This window comes from Protopterus annectens, chromosome 2.part1 (genome assembly GCF_019279795.1).
Source record: "Protopterus annectens isolate FY-2018-M chromosome 2.part1, PAN1.0, whole genome shotgun sequence".
Taxonomy (NCBI): domain Eukaryota; kingdom Metazoa; phylum Chordata; order Ceratodontiformes; family Protopteridae; genus Protopterus; species Protopterus annectens.
Genome location: NC_056729.1, coordinates 1,198,481,391 through 1,198,505,303, shown reverse-complemented (window position 1 = coordinate 1,198,505,303; position 23,913 = coordinate 1,198,481,391). Strand labels below are relative to the sequence as shown.

The following is a 23,913-nucleotide window of genomic DNA, read 5'->3' as shown; positions in this document are numbered from 1 at the left end:
CCCAGCTTGCAGTCATTTGAAAACAACATCAGGCGTGGCCCACTAGATTTGTCCTGCACCTCTGAGAAGTATATCTCAAACAGCAGAGGCCCCAAGACCGATCCCTGGGGTACACCACTTGCTACTGGTCTACTACTTGAGGTGGTTTCCCCTATTTTGAGTAGATGGGTTCTATCAGTAAGCCAGTTTGTTACGTATCTGGTAACATATGGCTTGACATCTAGTTGAGAGAGTTTATCTATTATACCTGAGTGGAGAACAGTATTGAAGTCCTTGGCCAGGTGTCTTCCCCTTGTCTATGGCTCTGGTGACTGTCTCAAAGAAGTTGACCAAATTTAACAAGCATGACCTCCCCCTGACAATACCAGACTGTGTGGGATCAAGTGTCTGGAGGTTGCCAATGTCCTTGTTAAGGAAATCCATGATAATTCGCAACATGGCCTTGCAGATCAGCCTAGTTAGGCTGATGGGTCTCTAATTTCCTGGATCAGTGGACGCTCCACCTTTGTGCAAAGGGATGACAGTAGCTGAACTCCACTCGGCAGTGCTGTAAGTTCCTGCCCAAGTTCATGTAAGATGCAGCCTGGAATGTTATCGGGTCCGATGGAGGTTGTATTTTTTGCCTCTGAGAGGGCAGTGATGACTTGATGACTTGTTCCCTACAGATAAGGGGAAGGGGACAGGTACTGGGGATGTCCTGTTTTAGTGATGGGGGACAGAGGAGTGAAGTTTTCACTGAACCTCTCTGCCAGCAGGTTGGCTGTATCTACACAGTTTGTGTATATGGTGTCCCTGACCACCAGTTCTGAGCAGATCTGGGTGCTTCCGTTGAGATTGCGGACATAAGTGAAGAAAGCCTTATGATTTTCTTTAGTAGATGTGGTCAGCTTTGATTCAAAGTTTGCTTTGGAGGATTTCACTTGTGCTCTTATTTGCTTATTCAGGCTAAGGAGAGACTGCTTCCAATTATCACCTGCTCCTTCTTGGTTTTGGACAGCATTTTTTTCCTTTTATTATAGAGTTTATTTATTGTAGATGTCCACCAGACAGGTTTACTCTTCCTTCAGGTGATGATTTTGTCCTGTCTGGTATCCCTGATTCCATGCAGCTATATAAATGCTCATACAGTACTTTGGTGTAGGTTTGGACATATCTGCCAGTTCCTGTGGAGGGGGAGGGGGCTGTGAAGCTGTTTATACCTTCCCTCCGGAGGTTGTAATCAGCTTTGGAGAAGTTTTTTCTTTGACGCTAGCTGGGGGGGGGGGGGGGGGGACACTGAAAGTGACTGCTTTGTGGTCTCATCTTACCAGGGATGATGATACTGTAGGGATGCTGCAGTGTTTACGCATGTTGGTTAATACCAAGTCCATGATATTTTCACCGTTTGTGGGGGTGTCAACTAACTGGTCCAAGGCATTTGCATTGATGAAATCAAGGAATCTCTAGGCATTTGTGTTTTGGCATGACTACTACTTCCGATCTAGGGCTGGATAGTTAAAGTTGCCTAGGATAAGGGTAAAGGGTTGAATCTGGATAGATTCTAAGAGGTCCAGATAAGTGGAGTGGGCACCTTGAGTCAAGAGTTGGAGGCCTGTAGCTAGCTATGATTTGAATAGGGGTCTTATCAATTGTTAACTGCACCTACAGTATTTCCTGTGCATCATACTCTTTGACCAGTCTAGCGGTGTGTAGGTCTTTTATATATATTGCAACTCCACCACCTTCTCTTTTGCTGTCCACGGTTTGGGGTCTGAATGAATGATAGGATGAGTAACCTAGAATGGCTGGGGTGCTCTCCACAGCTTTGAACCAGGTTTCTGTGACTGCACAAATGTCAGCTTCTTCCAGGGTTAGGAATGCTGGCAATGAGTGCAGTTTCATGTTTAGACTCCTAGCATTTAGCAGCATGACCTTTAATTTACATTTTAATGAAATTTTCATGCTGGTAATTTTGACCTCATGACATTGCCTAAAAAAGGCACTACAGGGGAGGCAAGAGCCTTTGCCAGGAGCCTGAAGCCCAAGGGGAGACAGATGCAGGCCTCCACTCACAAAGCATTGAGGCTTGTCAATCATGTCATCCAAGGCTGTCAGGTACTGGATCCACTTGGAATGACACCAGAAACTAAGCCAATTGTTAAAGTCAATCATTTTCTGTTTGTATTGATGCATCATTCTGGGAGACAGTAGAATGCTGCTTAAGGCTAGGAACATACCTGCCTGGGACACATACTCAGTGAGTTCGATCATGTCTCTCTTCATATAGTCCAGGGAGGTACGTCTCAAGTCATTCACTCCAACATGGACTATGACAGAGTCATAACAGTACCTGTTGAGGAACTTGAGCGCACTGGTGATATGGCGGATTCTGGCACCTGACAAACAACTGTGACTTTCTCCTTATTCAGCCTGGTCAGGGGCACATCTGTGTGTCTCAAAATGGAGACTCTTATGACTAATATGTTGTGTTTATGTTTAGGCCTTAGTGGCTGTGAGACACAGGTGTGTGGACTATGTGCTGTGTGGTGTGAAGTGGAGTTTGCATGTATTTATGCCTCAGAGGTCTCTTTTGTTTGGGTATGCTTTTGTTGAGGACCTCCACATATGTAGGGGTCTGTTGTGTAGGTGTGGGTGGTGCTTGAGGTGTGGTGTTCACATTGCCAACCTTCTCAGTGCCAAACATACTGGTTTGTGGGGGAGAGAGCAATGACACTAGTTGCTTGATGTGATCGCATCTCTCACAAATTGTGCTCCTACTTGGTAGTAGTAGAGGGTATTCTGTGTACACGAGGCAGTTGCTACACTGTCTCAGGATGCCCATATTGACCAGACTGGCAGGAGAAAATGTAGGAAATTGTCCATCCATATTTCTCAGAAACTGAAAGAGCTAAGAGGGTAAAGGGAGGAAGGTCTAAAAGTAATACTACTAGGTGATAACACAAGTTCTACTAAGGGAAAACTTGTAGCTGGAATACCTCAAAAAGGGTCAAAAACCGTGCAGCTGAAGTTCTGGATGTAGCTGACCTGTATCTAAACTATGCTACCCAATTTTAAGGTTAAGAACTCAATAAGAAAAAACTCACAATGAAGAAAAGATTAATCACTTACAGTCAAAAAATAGAACTCGCAATATGAAAAAATACAGTTAAACAGCAACGAAATGCAGTAAAATCCAGTTAAACAATAATGAATTGCAGCAGATAGCAATGAAATATAGTAGAGTGCTTTGAAACAGTAGCTCAGAATCACAACAGTAACAGTACAAATAAAGCAGCGATTCAGTAGAATACTGTCATCAATTTAGTAAGGCAACCAACAAGCTGTAATAAATATGGCAAACATAAATGAAGTAGAAAGAGGCACATTTTTTTTAAGTAGAAAGTGAAGAGACAGAAGATAAGATAATTCAAGGCACAGAAGCTAAAGGGGTGGACCTTTATTAAGTTCTCACTATAAACAGTAGAATGAGCTGATGTAATGCGACTGGGGGGAGTGTCCGGTATTAACTTTATAATAGAGGCGGGCAACAAAGCCACCAAGATTTAAGACCACCACAGCAACTGGGCAGGTGGGTGTGACAAAAAACAGTTGCACAGATATACAGTAAAACAGCAGTGCAGAAAACAGCTGAAAATAAGCACTTACCTTTTTCCAATATCACAGCAGAGGAAATGGCAGAAGGCCCATCTCACAGCAGCTTTGAATTGCTTGAGCAAACAAGCAGAAAGTACAGTTTTGTACCTACCATAAATGTAGATGTGGACATCATATGGGTTTGTCCTGCCTCAGGCAGCCCTCGGTCGGCCGGATTCCAAAGTCTGGGTCCGACGTCAGCTGATGTCGCATTTTCCTCTGACGTCAGAGCGGCTGGGGTACATAAGCATCAGCCGACGCCATTTTCTTCAGTGTTTCTTGCCCCAGATGCCAGGTGCCCCCCAAGGAAGGCTGTAATCAAATTTGGAAGACAAAAACAGGATTCCAGACAAATAAATGAGCAATAAAAAAAATACACCATAACAGATATCCTCAGCTAAGAGAAACAGGGATAGGAGTGGACCCTAGGCATAGAGGGGTATGGAGGGAGGGAAAATCCGACTGCAGTTGCATGTCTATCGGACATCTACATTTATGGTAGGGTACAAAACTGTACTATGTCCTTCAAGAATGCAACTGCAGTCATAACATATGGGTAGAATACCATAGCTTAGCTGGGGGAGGAGGAATGCTCTAGGAAAAAGATGGTGTGGCAATCAAACCCTGCAGGACTGCTGAAGCAAAGCCTGCTCTAGATCTGGAGTATAGAGGGAGATTGTAGTGTTTGGAGAATGTATGCACGGAGCTCCATGTAGCAGCTTCTAGAATGTCCTTAGTAGGCACCCCTCTTAAGAATGCTGTAGAGGTGGCTGTAGCTCTGGTGGAATGTGGCCTGACATTGGCTGGAACAGTCTTTCCATGAAAGGAATAACAGAATATGATGCAATGTCCAATCCATTTTGAAATTGTCTGTTTTGAAATTGCTTTTCCTTGGACTGCAGGGGCGTAAGCTACAAAAAGTTGTTCAGACTTCCTACTGGCCTTGGTTCTGTCCAGGTAGTATCGAAGTTGTCTGTGAATGTCCAAGGTATGTAACAGTCTTTCGGCCCTTATTCCCAGGATTGGGGAAGAAAGCAGGCAGATGAATAGCTTGATTTAAAGAAACCCTAGATACCACCTTAGGCATAAAAGTAGGGTTGGTCCTTAATGAAACCCTGTCTCTGTGAAAAATTATGAACAGTGGTATTGCCATTAGGACCTGTAGTTCAAACCCTTCTTGCTGAGGTAATTGCCAACAGGAAAGCTGTCTTCCATGAGAGAAACTGCAAGTCAACTGTAGCTGCTGGCTCAAAAGGAGGTAGAGTCAGTTTTCTAGGACAAAATTGAGGTCCCAGGCTGGTACTGGGGCCTTTCTTGGTGGCTTAATGTTCTTGATTCCCTGAGGAATTGCCTTAGCAAAGGGTGTGAAAAGACAGGAGGATCAGTGTTATATCTAGCTGAAATAGCTGATGCATGTATCTTTATGGAAGAATATGAGAGGCCGTTCTTTAGGATATCTGCCAAATATTCCAAGATGAGTGGTATGTTCAACAATGATGCATCATGTCCCTTGCTGGTATTCCAATTGCTGAATCTCTTCCATTTTGCTAAGTAAACCTTTCTGGTGGATGGTCTTCGAGCCTCTGTTAGTATCCTCTGAACTTCCTTGGAGAGAGATAGGTTGAGGTTATTTATGGGATCTCCCAGGCTGTTAGCTGCAGTGTCTGAAGGTTTGGATGCACTGTTTTGAAATTGTGTTGAGTCAAAAGTAGAGGCCAGTGGGGAAGGGCCCACCTCCTGGTGTGACATATGCTCCGTAGTAGTGGGTACCAGTGTTGTCTTGGCCAGTCCGGAGCTATTATGATTCCCTTGGGTCTCTCTGCTTTGATCTTTAGTAATACTGAGGTCATCATTGGCAGAGGTGGGAATGCATAGATTGTTAGGAAGTTCCAGTTGAATGAGAGAGCATCTATTTTCCAAGCTTTTGGATGGTATGTCCTTGTGCAGAATTTTTGTAGATGATGGTCGAGGTGAGAGGCAAATAGGTCTACTTCTGGCCTGCCCCATGTCGAAGTGAGTTGTGTGAAGATCTTCGGATGTAACCTCCACTCATGTGGATCTGTGAAATTCCTGCTTAGGCTGTCCGCCAAGACATTGACTTTGCCTGGAACAAACTGGGATTGTAACTGGATGTTTAGGCTCAGTGATTTCTCCCAAAGATGCATTGTCAGTCTGCAAAGGGGGTAAGAGTGGGTGCCCCCTTGCTTGTTTATATACCACATCACAGTGGTGTTGTCTGTCCGTATCAGTAAATGGCCTTGCTGAAGTTGGTGTTGAAAGGCCTCGATGGCATGCATTACTGCCAGCATTTCCTTTTGGTTTATATGCAGATGTATTTCCTTTGGAGACCATTGTCCTTGTATACACCTGCCTTCCATGTGCGCCCCCCCATCCAAGGTCTGAGGCGTCTGTGGTCATGGTCTGTGTTATCTGTGGTTTTTTGAATGACATACCTGTGTTTGCCTGGCTCACCGAGGCCCACCATAGGAATTCCTTTTGTAGGCATGGAATGAGCGGTATGGTTGTCTCCAAGTTGTTGCTGTGCTGAGACCAAATGCTTTTTAGGTACCACTGAAGCTTTCTCATGTGTAGTCTTGCTAATGGAACCAGGAGAATGCAGGATGCCATGTAACCCAGGGCCTGTAGGAATCTCCTTGCAGTCATCTGGGTGAGTTTTGCTAAACCTTTGAAGTAATGAATTAACTTCGCTTGCTTGTCTTCTGTCAGGTAAGCCATTTGAGAGACTGTGTCTAATTTGGCTCCTAAGAAGATTATTTGCTGGGATGGCTGCAGTCTTGACTTTTGGAAGTTGACTGTGTATCCCAGAGCTTGTAGTAATCTTATGACATAGTCCAAGTTTTTTGTCAACATCAATTTGTCGTCCGCTTGTATGAGGCAGTCGTCCAGGTACGGGTAAATTTGTATCCCCTGGAGCCTGCAATGAGCAATTACTGAAGCCAGGCATTTTGTGAATACTCTGGGCGCAGTAGATAAGCCAAATGGCAATGCTGAGAATTGATAATGCTCTGGCCCTGCAAAAAATCTGAGGTATCTTCTGCAGCTGTGTCTGATAGGGACATGCAGGTAAGCCTCCTTGAGGTCCAGAGTAATCAGCCAAGACCCCTTGCCCAGCATGGGAAGGAGTTGCTGTAGAGTCAGCATTTTGAACTTTGGTACTATGAGAAAGGTGTTTAATGCGGACAAATCCAGTATTGGTCTCCATTGAGATTCTTTTCTTGGAACAAGGAACAGTCTTGAGTAAAATCCCTGGCCTTGTTCTTGTTGTGGAACTTTTTCTATTGCTTTCATCCGAGTCAGCAGAGAGATTTGCTTGATAGCCTCTGCCCTCTGGTTTGGTGGTAGGTTTGGCGTGCCTTGTTTTCTTGGCAAGGTATGAAAATGGAACCTGTAGCCACGGTGTATAATGTTCAAAATCCATTTGTCCTTTGTCAGTCTGTGCCAATTTTCTGCAAACAGAGATAATTTCCCGCCCAAGGGAGCTTCTATTTGTTCCCTGGTAGGCGGAAGTAGAGGAAAGTCATTGAGATTGAGGCTGTGGGGCAGGTGAACCCCCTGCGTCGCTTCTTTGGTTTCCTGGCTGCCATTGTCGTCCCCTGTAAGGACCTCTGTATTGGCATCTTCCACGGCCACGTCTGTTTTTACCCCTTTGAAACTTTTCTGTATTAGGAAAGGACCAGTTTTTTGAAGGCCAATTCCTACTGAATCTGGGGGGTTGAACCTGGAGGAAATCTTTCACCGTCTGAACTGATTTTGCTTTTTCCTCAATGGTCTTTAACACATCCTTAGCATTAGCACCAAAAAGCTTATTCTTTTCCAAAGGTGCATCCAGAAGTTTTGCCTTCACATGATCTGGTAGAGGTTGATCTTTTAACCATGCATGTCTTCGAATGACTGCCCCTGTCATAGCTGCCCTACATGAAGCTTCCAGTGCATCATACCCACACTGTAGGAAGTGATTGCTTACTTGCTGAGTATTATGTACAGCTTCCTGCAAAGCCTTCCTGTCTAAAGGATCAGGAGTGGCCAATGTTTTTTGTAAATCTTCTAACAGGAAATCCTGATATTATAACATATGAAAAAGGCAATTCAAAGCTCTCCTAGATAAGGTAGTGGAAGTGTAAACCTTTTTGCCCCATCTCTCTAATGACCTAGCTTCCCTGTTGGAGGGCAATGGATTTTTAGAGGTGGAAGCTGAAACTCCTTTAGGCCCCTGTGAAATAGTTTCCAAATCAGCAGAATGGGCCCTGAATAAATGGGAATGTGTTTCTGGAACCCTGTAATACCTGTCTGGCTTGGCTGGAGCAGGAGGAAGAGAGTCAGGGGTAACACTAGAGTCAGAATATAAATCATCCAAAACATCAAGTACAGGAGGAATAGCTAAGGGCCTGTGCTGGGGCTTCTTAAGGAAAGTCCAAAGGCGCTTTCTGGAATCAGAATATTCCTGGCCTTGTCACTTGAAATGTTCCCTCATGGTATGCAGAACTTCCCCAAAAGGAATATCCTCAGGAGGGGAGGCCGAGGGAATGGAATCCTCTGCATCCGAGTCCTCATAGGTCTGGAAGAGCTCTTCCTGGCTATCAGAGTGGACAGAGCCCTCAGAATCTTCATCTGACGGAATACGGTCAGGGGGTTCAACCCGGGGCCTTTTATCAGAAGGAGGCTGGGATCCTCTCTCAGGATGGGCCTGTGAACCTCTAATCATAGAAATTAAATCAGCAGCCATAGACATAATTTGTGTCTCTGGAGTAGGCTGAGGTAAGGTTTTAGTAGTAAGATGTTTTGTTTTGCTGGCTGCCTTAGCCCTAGTGTAGGCCTTAATAGACATGGCCATAGGAGGCCTGGCAGCTCCACGTGCTGGAGTGACCTTGTCTACAGCAATGGTCTTGGGCATTTCCTCGGTTTCGGTATCCGGAGGAAAAACAATAACTGGCGTCGGAGTGCTATCCGGAATCGGAGTCTTCGGTAATGCGGTGTCTTCGGTTCAGAGCGGTGGAGAAACCGTCTCAGAAGGAACCGGAGCACTCGTGATTGGTTTTGGCGTGGAGTCAGAGGTAGACGCGGGCCGAGGATGTCGGTCCCGGTCTTTTCGTTTCTTGGGAGTTTGCGATGTCGGAAGTTCCGACGGCATTGTGTAAGCAAATTTTTCGCCGAAAAAATCTTCAGCGAACTCCGCCCGGCGCCTGAAAGTGCACTTGTTGAAGCAAGCACAGGCTACACAGGCCGAGACGTCGTGGTCTGGGCCAAGGCAAGGAAGACAGTAAGAGTGGAAATCCTTATGAGGTATTTGTTTACCACAAGAAAGACAATTGTTAACTTTTTCAGTAATTTCTGACATTGGCTGAGGCAAGAAAAGGTCCCCAACCGGGTACTTAGCTTTTTTGATGACTTCGGAATCGAAGAATACAGGAGCTGACCGACCGGCACTTGCGAACTGCTTCTGCTTCGGGCACCGCGCGGCAAGAAAGACTGAAGAAAATGGCGGCGGCTGATGCTTATGTACCCCAGCCGCTCTGACATCGGAGGAAAATGCGACATCAGCCGACGTCGGACCCAGACTTTGGAATCCGGCCGACCGAGGGCTGCCTGAGGCAGGACAACCCATATGTTATGACTGCAGTTGCATTCTTGAAGGACATCTGGTTGAAAACACTGACTATTAAAGACAGAGAAACAGAAACTAGTCCAATTACCCAATCAAAATAACAGGGGCAGCCCGACATCTGGCCAATTTACCAAAACCTTTAGGTTGCTTTAAGGTACGCTGTACACACCACATATGCGCCTTGTGTAGCAGAGGGCATAAAGGCTATGTCCGGACGTATCATCCTCAGAAATGAGAGCCCTAATAGGAATGCCAGTACAAGGAGTAGAGAGGTAATCAGTACATCCAGAAGAGAGGGCAGAGGAAGGACCAGCAGAGCTCTCTAGGAAGGACTGAAGGATGGCCATAACAAAACCAGCTCTAGCTCTGGAAATTTCATCCAACTTCTAGTGCTTGGTAGATGTATGCACAGAAGTCCAGGTAGCTGCCTCAAGAATAGAGTTAGTATCCTAACCCTTGAAAAAAGTATCACAAGAACCCACAGCTGTAGTAGAATGAGCCTTAACAGAAGAAGGAAGGCTCTTGCCATGAAAGGAATAAAAAGAAATGGCTTTAGAAATAAAAAAAAAAACAGTTTACTTGGACACAGACAATCTTAAGGACCAAGGATGAAAGTAAACAAAAAGCTGATCAGACTTATGAAAAGTCTTAGTCTTATCCAAATGAAATATGAGTTGTCTATGCACAACCAACGTGTACAGCACCTCACTGGCAGATTGCGGAGAAGGGGAAAAAGTGGGCAAAATAACAGACTCATTAAGGGCCAACTTATTTACTAGGACATCAAGCCATAAGGGTGTGAAGCTCAGAAACCCGTCTGGCAGAAGTAAGGGCTAACAAAAGTACAGTCTTCCAAGAGCAATGTTGCAAGGAAGCTGAAGCTGCAGGCTCAAAAGAAGCCTGGGTCAATTTTTCTAAGACAGAATTAAGATCCCACGGAGGAAGAACATTCTTCCTGGGAGGCCTAATATGAAGGATGCCTTTAAGAAATTGTTTAGCTTCAAAACTAGAAGCTAAAGGAGGTGATAAAGACACACAGGCAGAGATAGCTGATAAGTCGGCCCTGACAGAAGAATAAGCCTAGCCAGCACTGAGCAATTCACAAAGATAAGAAAGAACTAAAGGAACATCAGCAGAAACTGGATCCAGGTTAAGAGAAAGACATCAAACAGAAAACCTCTTCCATTTGGATAAGTAGGATTTCCTAGTACTGGGTTTCCTGGCTTCCTGCAGGACCCTAAAACACATCCTCAGAAAAAGGTGTGTAGGTGGAATCAAGCTCCTATCACCCACAGTGTCAGTTGAAGAGTGGACAGGTGAAGACGGATGAGAGATCTCTTGTCTTGTGAGAGTAGGCCCATTCTGTGAGGTAACTTGTGATGACTGCCCTTGGCTAAATGCAGGAGGAGGAGGAACCAATGTTGTCTTGGTCAAAAGGGAGTCACCAACAAGACTTTGGGAGCATCCTCTTGAATTTTGCACTGGATTTTTGGAATGAGAGTAAGGAGGGGAATCACAGATAAACATCCCCTTTCAAGAAAAAGAAAGGGCGTCCACCTTCCAAACCAGTGGACATAGGACAATGGCACAAAACCGAGAAAGTTGTCTGTTAAGAGGGGAGGCAAAAAGATCTACTGGAGGAGTATCCACTGGTGGACAATGTCAAGAAACACATCCCTGTGAGGCATTTATTCATGGGACTGAATTATGGACCTGCTCAGAGAGTCTGCCACAATGTTTTGACCTGAGGGAATGTAAACTGTCTGAAAAGTCACTTGATACTGGATAGCTACTTCCCACATCAGGATTGCCAACCGACAAAGAAGATTAGACCTTGTCCCCTCTGTTTGCTGATATACCACATCACTGTGGTATTGTCTGTAACCATCTTGAGAGGACCTGAAGAGAAGAGCAGAAGAAAAGTCTGAAGAACCAGTAGAAGAGCTCTCATCTCAGACACTGATGTGTTCTTTCTTTTGAAGAGGTGACCAGATTGCTACTCCCCATCTCATGTCTAAAGCGTCAGTGAACAGCTCCTGAAAGGGAAGAGGTGGCTGAAAAGGGAGTCCTGGACTGGGAGTCCACTGCTGAATCCACCACTGAAGTTTCTGCTTGAGACATGGCAGAAGAGGAACTACAAACTCGAGGGGATATGAATTTTGAAGGCAAACTGTCTTCAGAAATAACTGAAACTTTCTCATGTAGAGTTTGGCAAAATGGAAGCATAGGAATGGTGGAAGCCATGAACCCCAGAATTCCAAAACTCTCATAAATTCCATGGCAGTTACTGAAGTCCAAGGAAGAAAGGACTGAAAAAAGGAAATGAGAATTAAGGCCTTGGAATGAGGCAAGGATGTCAGAATAGGAACAGTCTGGATCCTGTACCACAGAAAGACATGATCCTGAGAAGTAAAAAAAACTTTTTGAAATTTATAGTGAACCCCCAGGCTCTGCAGAAAGGAAATGGCAAAACTGAGATTTTTCAACAAGGCCTCTGGTGGGAATGCCCAAAACAGGAGGCCATCCAAATAGGAAAAGACTTGGATCACCCCTTAGCCTGCAAAAAGCAATCACAACAGCAAGGCATTTGGTGAATACCCTTTGGGCAGTAGAAAGGCCAAAGGGCAAAGCACAGAACAGAAAATACCAAGAAGCAACAGAGAAAGGTAAAAACTTCCTGAACAGGGGATGAATCGGGATATAAAGATAAGTATCCTTACGGCCTAATGATACCATATAAGCCTGAGGAAGCAAAATAGGGAACAAAGTCTGAAGGGACAACATTAGAAAGGAGGGGACCTTCGGAAAGGTGTTTAGAAGAGAGAGGTATAGACTTGGTCTCCAAGTACTCTCTTTCCTGGACACCTGAAACATTCTGGAGTAAAAACCTCTCCTCATTTGGGAGAATGAAACTTCCTGAATAGTTCCCCGAGTCAGGAGATCCTGAAGCACTCCCGAAAAGAATGACAGCTGTTCCTGAAGAGGAATCTGGCTGAGAAGAATAAGACAGTCAGACAACACCTGGTTTATCAGGAAAAGGAGACTTCTGGGGCGCAGAAGTCTAAGTAGCTTTAGCAGAAGGAGCCTGCTTCCCACCTTTCTTACTCTTGGTAGGAAGGCAAGACTGCCTATGAACAAAGGTTGGCGTATTTGGGTTACTTCTTCTGAAAAGCCTTAAAGCAGCAGCAGCTTCGCCAAACAAGTGTTTATCGTCCATGGGAGCATCCATCAACTTAGCCTTAAGATCATCAGGCAAAGGTTGAAGCCAAAGCTAAGAATATCTCCTTATCACAGAACGATATGCAGCAACCCTACAGGAAGCACCTGTTGCATCATAACTACACTTAATGGAATGTCAAGCCACCTGGGAGGAAGTCCCTAAAAGGGAACGAGGAAAAAGTCATCCCTTCAGAGCCTCGGAGATCAGAAATTACCTGACATGCCTGATAAAGAAGAGCCAACATGTACCTGGATATATGGATCTGATAATTGACAGCCCTAAAAGCTAAGGTAGCAGAGGTATAAACCTTCTTACCTAACCTTTTCATATTTCTGGTATCTTTATCAGAATGAAGTAACTTAGGAGAAGGTAGCAACTGAGATGGTTTGTCAGAAGCCACAGACACCACTAAAGGATCAGTGGAAGGGTACCTATATAGAAATGTACAGTCCTCAGGTACCCTATAAAACCTTTCTGGGGGTAGGGGGCTGGGAATCAGGAGCCTTAGAAGCATTAGAAAAGGCATTCAATAAAGCAGTCAAAACAGGAGGAACAGCAGGTTTGGGGAAACAATATGCAGAAGCTTATAATACCTCTTCTGTACCCCAGAAACCTGAGCCCAATTCCATTAAAAAAATTCTGTCATTCTGAAGATTGTATCCCCAAAAAAAGATTTCCTCGAGAGAATTGGCAGGAATAGTAGATTCCTCTTCCTCAGACCCATATTTTAAAGGAGAGGGAATCTGAGATGAGTAAGCAAGGAATTCCTCATCTGAATTCCCCTTCACCTCAAAGGAATCCTGTTCTCTGGGTCTTTTAAGGAGAGTAGATGACCAAGGGAGAGCTGGAACAGAAACTCCTTGAGGAGGTTTTAAAGCCATCAAAGCATTAAACAACTATGCGACTCCTTAAGTGCTGGAGAAATGTGCTTAATCTTCTGCTTTTTCTTCAAGGGGATGTCCGCCTTAAAGAACTTATAAGGCTCCGACCACAGAAGGCATTCAATAATAGTAGACGGGACTTCTCTGACCAAAATCTGAGGAACATCACTAGGCCCCTAGGAAATAATCAGCCGTGGTTTCCCCTGAGCTTCTGAAGTGGACATCTACAAGTCCTCCAAGGACATCCTTAAGACTGGAGCCACGCCAGCCTCTAAAATGGTTGTGGCAAAAAAATCCAACAGTGGAGCCAGGTACCCTCCATGCTTTAACTCACCTTGGGAGAGACGTCCTGCAGAGGCTGAACAGCAGAAAAATCTGGCCTAGATTTCTTTGCCTTCTTCACAGATGACTGCCCCTCAGAGCGGGGAGTTCCTTCCATTGTTTCTTTAGCTAAAAGCTTAAGATGCTGATTCTCCAAATACAAGGCCAAAGAAGATAACAGAATATGAAGGGCCTTAGGAACAAACGCCTGACAAACTGAACAGGATGTATGGTCATGGGAAGTACCGAGACAAAACAAGCACTGCTAGTGATGGTCTTTATGGGGTCTCTCTCCCACACTGGCATTTACCCTTCTTGGATGACATGAAACTCCAAAAGCAACAAAAAGAAAAGGAAAAGCTAAGATACAAACCCCCCAATGGGGCACTTATCTGAAACGGCTTGGCAAATTAGCAATGGAACGACTGTTCAGACCGACGATCAAGAGATGCCATTCAGACTGGTGGCAAAGAAGTTCTAAGGATGGTACGTCTAGATGTCACCTTTAAACCCTACGTTATGCGAGGAGCATATGTGTGATGTATGGTGTACCTTAAAACAACCTAAAGGCTTTGGTATATAGGCCAGACGTTGGGCAGCCCTTGGCAAGGGATCCTTACTGTAAAGAATACTGAAATACTGAAATGGAAGGACATCTATAGGATAACTAATCTATTCCAAACAATGGTATAAAATCAGGAAGGAGGGATAAGCTTCTGGAGAACAGACTGGTGGAAAGAAATGTAGACAGAAAGGTAGAATGTATAAAGGATGAATACAATGAAAAAAAAACTCCATAAGACAGCACCACGTTGACAAAGGATAACCATGGGAGAGTACAAACAAGCAACAGGAGCCATAGCATAGTCAAGAAACAGGACATAAAAGAAAGGAGGTATGACTTGTAATGACTTCTGAGGGGGACAAGGCAGAGGAGAAAAGCAAAACCAAGAAGAAACGGAAAAAGGTCAAAGCATAGAAATCAGTTGAGAAAGAAAGGGAATGGCATGGAAACAAATTCTGAACTCATTTGTTGGACCAGCAACTGATAATACAGGACAGACTTTACAAAACACCATTACAGTAAAGAAATACTCAGCAGGAAAATATGAAGTGTTGGAGGTACAGGGAAATGGAAGCAGGAATATCACATATCTACTGGGAACCCAGATGGGCAATAAAGATATGGAAGAAGTAGTCAATGAATGTAACAAGATATGGGGAACCTAGGGCTAGGGAAAAGGAGCCACTCAAAGAAAATATATAATCGCAAATACTAATTATGACACTGGAAGTGAATAAATATATGTAGCAATGAGCCAGAGAGTGAGGGGACAGGAAAAGCATGGGTTTGACATAAGTGAGAACAACATCAGAACAGGGAAATAAGTATGGGATATTAAACTGTGAAGTATGGGTGGGGGTTCAAAAAAGGTAAAAAAACAGGACAAGTGAGGAGCTAGGTACAAGACATCCCAGGAAACTCAAACAGCTGGACACACAGCAAGAAGATGAGAGACAGAAGATCTGGGGAATAGCCATGAAGCAGAGGGATGAGAAACAGAATTGCATGTTGGATAAAATCTTATATGTATGAGCAGAAAATACTGTTACCAGGATTCAGAAATTCATACTGCACTGTACAATCTTGTTTGTAGCAAGAATGCTCAGAATGTTATGTCACAGTAATTTAGAGTCTACTGCAGTGCTACGAAGGTGAGAAGGCTCCAGTGTTTAGAGCTACACCTGTCCCGCTGGTGAATGCCACATGGAAACATGGCAATCCAGAGGTACAGCTAATGCTAATTAGCTATGCAAGCTTCTCCAGAACTTTTCATCAGAATTGGAACAGCACAACAGAGTGAGTCAAAGACTAGTACTCTCTCTGAAGAGTGAAACAAAAAAAGTAAACACCTTCTTTTGATAGTATACAACCATTCAATTCAATGTCAGCAGCACTGTTGTTAGGGGAACATCAGGCATTCCAAAACCCTGTGTGTGTATATATGTGCAGGGTTGCTTGCACAGCAGCAGGTAAATACTGTAAAGCGATTTGTAACTGGGAGCATGCATGCAGGTGTGTGTGTAGGGGCAAGACTGGAGTTGTCTGGATTTGTGTGTGTGTGTGAGAAATATATATACACACTCAAAGTGCAAAGAACTTGTCATTAATAAACTTTAATAAGGAACAACTACTAAATGGGATCTGCAGCAATGGCATTTAGAGGTTAAGTTAGTATTCAGCTTTTTAAACCATTTTAATAACTTTTAACTTTGAAGATTAATGTGTGTTTTCAATTCATACAGCACAACATTAAAATAATAATGCTCATCAGTAAAAGAAGAAAGTAGACAGGAGTATAATGAGATAATGTGTATGGCAAAGAGAGAGGTGGTGAAGGCTAAGGATAAGGCATATGAAGAGTTGTATGAAAGGTTGGACACTAAGGAGGGAGAAAAGGACCTGTACCGATTGGCTAGACAGAGGGTCCCAGCTAGGAAAGATGTGCAGCAGGTAAAGGTGATAAAGGATAATGAGGAAAACATACAAGCGAGGAGTGTGTGTTGAGGAGATGGAAAATTACTTTGAGGGGTTGATGAATGAAGAGAATGAGAGGGAGAGAAGGTTGGATGATGTAGGGATAGTAAATCATGAAGTACAATGGATTTGCAAGGAGGAAGTAAGGATAGCTATGAAGAGAATGAAGAATGGAAAGGCTATTGGCCCAGATGACATACCTGTGGAAGCATGGAGGTGTTTAGGTGAAATGGCAGTGGAGTTTTTAACCAGATTGTTTAATGAAATCTTGGAAAGTGAGAGGATGCCTGAGGAATGGAGAAAAAGTGTTTTGGTACCGATTTTTAAGAATAAGGGTGATGTGCAGAGCTGTAGTAACTACAGAGGGATAAAATTGATCAGTCACAGCATGAAGTTATGGGAAAGAGTAGTGGAAGCAATGTTAAGAAGGGACGTGATGATTAGTGATCAGCAGTATGGTTTCATGCCAGGAAAGAGCACAACAGATGCGATCTTTGCTCTGAGACTGTTGATGGAGAAGTATAGAGAATGTCGGAAGGAGTTGCATTGTGTTTTTGTAGACTTAAGAGAAAGCATATGACAGGGTGCCTAGAGAGGAGCTGTGGTATTGTATGAAGAAGTCAGGAGTGTCAAAAAGTATGTAAGAGTGGTACAGGATATGTACGAGGGTAGTGTGACAGCGGTGAGGTCTGTGGTGGGAGTAACGGATGCGTTTAAGGTGGAGGTGGGGTTACATCAATGATCAGCTCTGAGCCCTTTCTTATTTGCAATGGTGATGGACAGGTTGACAGATGAGATCAGACAGGAGTCCCCGTGGACTATGATGTTTGCAGATGACATTGTGATCTGTAGTGAGAGTAGGGAACAGGTGGAGGAGACCCTGGAGAGATGGAAATATGCTCTAGAGAGAAGAGGAATGAAGGACAGCAGGACTAAGACAGAATATATGTGTGTGAATGAGAGGGAGGATAGAGAAATGGTGAGGATGCAAGGAGTAGAGGTGGTGAAGGTGGATGAGTTTAAATACTTGGGGTCAATAGTTCAGAGTAATGGAGAGTGTGGAAGAGAGGTGAAGAAGAGAGTACAGGCAGGATGGAATGGGTGGAGAAGAGCGTCAGGAGTGATTTGTGACAGACGAGTACCTGTAAGAGTGAAAGGGAAGGTCTACAAGAGGGTAGTGAGACCAGCTATGTTATATGGGTTGGAGACAGTGGCATTGACAAAAAAGCAGGAGTTTGAGCTGGATGTGGCAGAATTAAAGATGTTAAGATTTGCACTGGGTGTGACGAGGGTGGACAGGATTAGGAATAAGTATATTAGAGGGTCAAGCCCAGGTTGGAAGGTTTGGAGACAAAGCTAGAGAAACACGATTACGTTGGTTTGGACATGTGCTGAGGAGGGATGCTGAGTATATTGGGAAAAAGATGCTGAGGATGAAGCTACCACGTAACAGGAAAAGAGGAAGGCCTAAGATAAGGTTTATGGATGTGGTGACAGAGGACATGCAGGTGGTTGGTGTGACACAGCAAGATGCAGAGGACAGGAAGAAATGGAAACAGGTGATCTGCTGTGGCGACCCCTAATGGGAACAGCCAATAGAAGATGATGATGAGTAAAAGAAAAGCAGAACCATGGCAATCTGAAAGCAATCAATTATTAATTAAAAGACCCATTGAAAATTGTTTAGAAGCAAACAGTAAATTCAGTGCTTAAGAAAAACCTGTTCAACTTCTTAGAAGGAACTCACTATAACACAGTGTATGACAGCTGGTAGAAAATACAAATATTTACTGATGACAGAAAAATTTACCTTGACGAAAGCAAAACCATTTGGTGATATGGTAATATCATTTCTTAGCTGGTACAATAAATCTGGAGGAACTCGCAAAGTGGAACACCCAAACTTAAACTCATCATGCCTACAGAAAGAAAATTAAAAATAGAAGTTATGTTCTTACCATAACGTTCCATGTTAGTTGTCTTCTTCTCGCCTTCTTCTTGCTGGATGGGTTCGGAGCCGACCTCGGCTCCGACTCGGCCACTCTAAAAGCTCGAGAGTTGGTTCCACCGGCTCGAGGCTCCCCTTATATCCCACAATGCTAGGCGAGAGTTACCTCAGATCTCGTTTGTAAGCTAACCCAGCTTATATCAAAAACAGTATAACTGTGAAACAGAATCCACCTCTAACAGCAGGAAGAAAGGGTGACCTATATCCTGAAATAAGAAATATGCATAATAGCATATGACTAAGAAAGAGGTGGTAGAAAGAGAGGTCACGCTCACAACTCTTCTAGCTCTGTCCAGGCCAGGGGAAGGAGGGTGGGGCTAAGAAGAAGGAGAAGAAGACAACTAACATGGAACGTTATGGTAAGAACATAACTTCTATATGTTAAGTTGTCTATCTCGCCTTCATTCTTGCTGGATGGGACCAGCGTCCCTAGCACCTTGTCCCGGGTGGCCTAACGGAACAGACTCCTGAGAACAGTGGAACCAAAATTAGCTCTATGCCTAGAAGCTAAATCCAACTTATAATGGGAAATAAAAGTGTGAGGAGTAGCCCAAGTAGCCGCTGCACAAATGGTGTCAATAGGCAGTCTGTCTTGGAAGGCTAGAGAAGTAGCCAAAGCTCTGGTGGAATGGGCTTTAGGTTTATTAGGCAGTTTTGGTGTCTAATCTCATAAACAAGGGTAATCAGAGATGTTAGCCATCTGGATAAAGATACCTTTGAAACTGGAAGTCCCTTTCTGCTTTCCGCATAGGAGACAAACAGCTGATCAGATTTTCTGAATAGTTTCGTCCTGTCCAAGTAGTACCTTAATTGACGATGAACATCCAGGTAGTGTAATTTTGTTCAGACCTATTTGAATACTCGGAAAAAGACAGGGAGGTCAATGCATTGGTTTAGATTTGATGTTGAAACCACCTTAGGCAAAAAGGACGGGTTAGTTCGTAAGGAAACTCTGTCCTTATGGAACACAAGGTAAGGAGAGCGACAACTGAGTGCTTGAAGTTCTGAAATTCTTCTAGCTGATGTGATAGCCACCAGAAAGAGAGTTTTCCATGATAATAACTTTAAGGAACATGAAGCTGCAGGTTCGAAAGGGGAAAGAATCAAAGAAGCAAGAACTAAATTTAGGTCCCAAGGAGAAGGAGGATTTCTTACAGGAGGTCTGAGAAGAAAAACTCCTTTCAAAAAGGCTTTGCAGAGTTTGTGGGACATTAGGGCAGATTCAGAAATACCCACATGGAAATTAGAAATAGCTGCCAATTGAACCTTAAGAGTAGATGGAGATGAACCTGCATGGAAGAGTTCAGCAAGAAAATCAAGGACTAGTTGGATGGAAGCGGTGAAAGGATCTATGTCCTTTCCTTGTGCCCAATATGAGAAGCGTTTCCACTTACTCAAATAAATCTTTCGAGTGGAAGATTTATGGGAAGCTATCAAAATATCTCTAACAGAGTGAGATAATTGAGGAAGCCTGGCTACGGTTGGAAGTGGAGGAACCAAGCAGTGAGGTTCAGAGAGGGGAGGGAGCGATGAAACTGACCCGACTGATGGATCAAAAGATCTGGAACTAGGTCCAGATTCCACGGTCGCTCCAAAAGAAATCGATGTAGAAAGGGGAACCACACTTGTCGAGGCCAGTAAGGAGCAATGAGGATCAATGAGGCCTTCTGAGCGATAGCTTTCTGTATTACTTGAGAGATCAGTGGGAAAGGAGGAAATGCATACAGAAGTCCCCGGGGCCAAAGTTGGACTAGCGGGTCCCTGCTGGGTTGGCCTGGTAAAGGGAATAGAGTGAAGTATTCTCTGCACTTGCTGTTTTGGGGAGTAGCAAAAAGATCGCAGCAAGGCTGACCCCACTTGAGAAATATCTCTCTCACTACAGAGTCTTTCAGAGACCACTCGTGAGGCATGAGAATAGCTCTGCTCAACTTGTCCGCAATGTGATTGGACTTCCCGGGGATGTGCGTTGCTATCAGAAAACGCTGAGAAGAAATCGCCCATTGCCACAGTCTGAGTGCTTCTCGACACAGGGGGTATGATCTGGTTCCGCCTTGTTTGTTGATGTACCACACTACAGACATATTGTCTGTCTGGATTGCAATTGTTCCCAAGGGAAGAGAGTCTTGAAGGGCTTGCAACGCTAACAGCACTGCTCTCATCTCCAGAACATTTATGTGCAAGTGGCATTCGTTTGGTTGCCATGTGCCCTGGACTGTCCTGCCCTGATAATGCCCCCACCCGATCAGGGAGGCATCCGTTGTCAGAGTAGCAACCGGAGGAGGTGGAACAAATGGTCTCCCCAACAGGAGCTGGGGGGAAGACATCCACCACATGAGATGCTTTTTGCACGCTTGCGTGATCATAATGGTGTGAGACATTGGAAGTTCCTGGTATGACCATTGAGAAAAGAGCATCCACTGAAGGATCCGCATGTGGTATCTGGCCAATGGGAGGAGAGGTATGGCGCTGCCATGATTCCCAACACCTTTAGAACTAACCTGGCTTTGGCTCTGTTGTTGTTGAGAAGAAGTGACACCAATTTTTGAATGTCTGATATCCTTTGGTTCGTTAGTGTTGCAGACATGTTTACAGTATCTAAATTTGCGCCTATGTAGGTAATAGTACGACAAGGCGACAAAACAGACTTTTCGCAATTTATTGAGATACCCAGTTTTTGACAGACGCGAAAAGTGTAATCTCTGGCCATCAGAAGGAAATGCTTGGTGGGAGCTGTGAGGAGCCAGTCGTCCAAATATGGAAACACCTGGAATCCTTGTCGTCTCAGGTGAGACGCTACCACTGCCATGCATTTGGTAAACACCCGGGGGGCAGTGGTGAGTCCAAAGGGCAGGGCCCTGAATTGAAAATGACTGGTTCCCAGCCTGAAGCGGAGGAATCTTCTGGAGCGTCTGTTCATTTTTATGTGATAGTACGCGTCCTGAAGGTCTATAGAGCACATCCAGTTTCCTTTTCCCAATAGGGGAAGAATGGATTGCAGCGTGACCATCCTAAATCTTGTTTTCTTGACCGATCTGTTCAAGATACTGAGATCCAAAATTGGTCTCCAGTCCCCTGTTTCCTTTGGAACTAAAAAGAACCTTGAGTAGATTCCGGATCCTTGTTGGTCTGCTGGCACTGGCTGAATAGCTCTTTTTGCAAGCAGTTTTGAAATTTCCAAAGCTGCTATATCCCTTTGAGCGGGTGGAACATCTGGAAGGGATTTTTTTGACTGACTTGGAAAACGAAGAAAGGGGATGGAATAACCTTCGGAAATGATGGACTGTACCCATTTGTCTTGTGTCAAGGATAGCCAGGCTTCTGGGTACAGTGACAATCTTCCCCCGACTGCCTCCGAAGATGGGCAGTCGGGCAACACCTCAGGGATGCTGAAAGGGCTTGTCAGGAAAGGCTTCCCGATTGCCCTGGTTCTGCGGACCCCCCCTGCCCCTAGGGCGACGTCTACCATTGTTATTCCCACCTCTGCCTTTGGTAGGAAAACGACTCTGTGCGTCAGGCGAAGTCCCTTGAGATTGTTTACGGAACCACATCTTTCCACCCTTCTGGCCTTTGGGGTAAGGCCTAGAAGGAGTCGAAAACGGACTCCGACGGCAGAAAGGGTCTTGCCATCAGTCTCGCACCTAGTCAGGGTTTCTTTCACTTGAGGACCAAAAAGAGATGATCCATCAAAAGGGGAGTTCGTGAAAGACGTCTTAAAAGGTTCCGCAAAGTTGCATAGCCGCATCCAGGCGTGCCTACGTAAGGCTACCCCTGTTCCTGCGGCTCTGCTCGCTCCATCGGCCGCATAAGAGAGGAGGTGCATGGAGGAGTTGGAAATGGAATTAAGGATAGCCAGCTGCGTGTTCATTTTCTCTTGGAACCCCGCAGCTGTAGGGTCCTTCAACATCTCACTCGCTTCCTTGACCAAGTCCCTTTGAAGACGAGTGAAATGGCACAGGTAATTCAGCGAACGCATGGTAAAAGTCGCTGAGGAGAACATCCGCTTCTCGTACCTATCCATGGACCTAGATTCCTTGTTAGGTGGATGGACAGGCACTGAAGGATCAGCCAGTTCCTTCTTTGTGGCGGCAGCTACCACCATAGCATCCACAGAAACTCCTTTTGATAAAAATTGCTTGTCTGATGGAGCTGTGATGAATTTGGAGGGTCTCCTGGGAGTGGGGTCCACTGAATCAGGAGCCGTCCATGCCTTTTAGCAACCACCTGCATGAGGGGTCAAGGGGGACACCCAGGAAGTGGAAGGACGAGAGCCAAACGCCTCAAGATACACAGATTCGTCCTCTGAAGGGTTGAGGGCTGGCCAATTTCCCCTCTGTTTAAGGATCTCCAGAATGTCTGCAAATGAGACATCTTCAGAAGGGGAACGGGGAACCCTCAGAATCATCCAGATCTGTGTCCGACGTGATAGACTCAGGTGAGTCAATGTGCTTCCTCTTGCACTTCCTCTTCCGAGGGGGCTCTTCTGCCAAATCAGGAGAGGCCTCGAAGAGGATGAAATCCCAAAGGGGCTCCTGAGGAGCTGGCTCTCTGCGGTCCGGGATGAGGGAGTGAGTCGACTTACCCTGAGGCAGCATAGAGGGAGGGGCTGACGGAGCCGACTGTGGAGTAGAGCCAGGCTCTAACACACTCCGCATGACCTCGAAGCACCCCTGTCAGGCAGAGCCAGAGGTCCCCGCTCCGAGGAGCTAAGGACCCCTCGGCACCGACAGTGATGGCTCGAGGCGATGTCGGAGCCGAACTCACCAGCGCCGAAGCACCGAGAGGGAGAGGGGGGTCGGACAAGGGTCCGATGCCACTCACCCCCTCGGAGCCGACGAGGGAAGTCCGGCGCCGAGATTCCTCCACAGAAGAAAACGGAGCCGACGACGGAGCCGAAGACAATTGTCTCGGCTCCGAAGTGACCACAGTCTCGGCTCCGACACGACCCGGCTCCGAACTCAAAAGAGTCGAAGGAGGAAAGAGTTGATGGACCGGGGCAGGCACCGACTGATGAGTCGGGCTCTGAAGCATCTGGGCAAGTGCCTCGGACTTAAGTAGTCGACTCACCACCCTCTGAAGGTCATGATCGAGAAGCCTCGATGACCTAGAGGAATGAGACCTTTGGCTCCGTTCAGACAGCAGGGGAGATCCTGGAGCCGAATGAACGGAGCCAAGAGAAGGTGACCTAGACCTCTTTCTGGTTGTCGGCTCCGAAGATCTTGTCGGAGCCGACACAGGTACCTCGATAACCTCGGCTCCGGCCCGAGCCGAGGAAGCCACAGAAACTGTGGACTGAGTCTTATCGGCTCCAGCCGAGCCGATAAAGGCAAAGGTTGAACAACCTGAGGTCTCGGCTCAGAAGCCGGAGCCGAAGACCTCGATGCCTTAGAGGGCTTCCCTGTTGAAACTGACAGGGAATCCTCTGGTTTTAACAAGCCTCTCAAGATTAACTTGTTCTTTCTCTCCTGCAGGACCCTGGGGCTGAAGCCATGGCACACAGCACAGGAGTCCTGCAGGTGCAAAGGCCCCAGACAGTAGACACAAGAAGTGTGAGCGTCTGTCAGAGACATTTTCTGACAGCATGCATTACACTTCTTGAATCCAGAGACCTTTGCTTCCTTTGACATTATCCTAACTGACAGGTGTACACTAACACACACCAAACACACAGTTATACCCTGTCAGAAAAAT

At 45.3% G+C, this 23,913-nt stretch overlaps 1 protein-coding gene across 1 annotated transcript in view; it reads right to left on the bottom strand.

The window, feature by feature from the left end:
• REV3L (REV3 like, DNA directed polymerase zeta catalytic subunit) overlaps window positions 1–23,913 on the bottom strand; it is a 2,860,434-nt gene that overhangs the window by 540,663 nt on the left and 2,295,858 nt on the right. Inside the window, exon 24 of the mRNA XM_044062729.1 lies at window positions 18,028–18,136. Within this exon, the coding sequence (XP_043918664.1) occupies window positions 18,028–18,136 (109 nt within the window). The remainder of the gene's footprint in view (window positions 1–18,027; window positions 18,137–23,913) is intronic.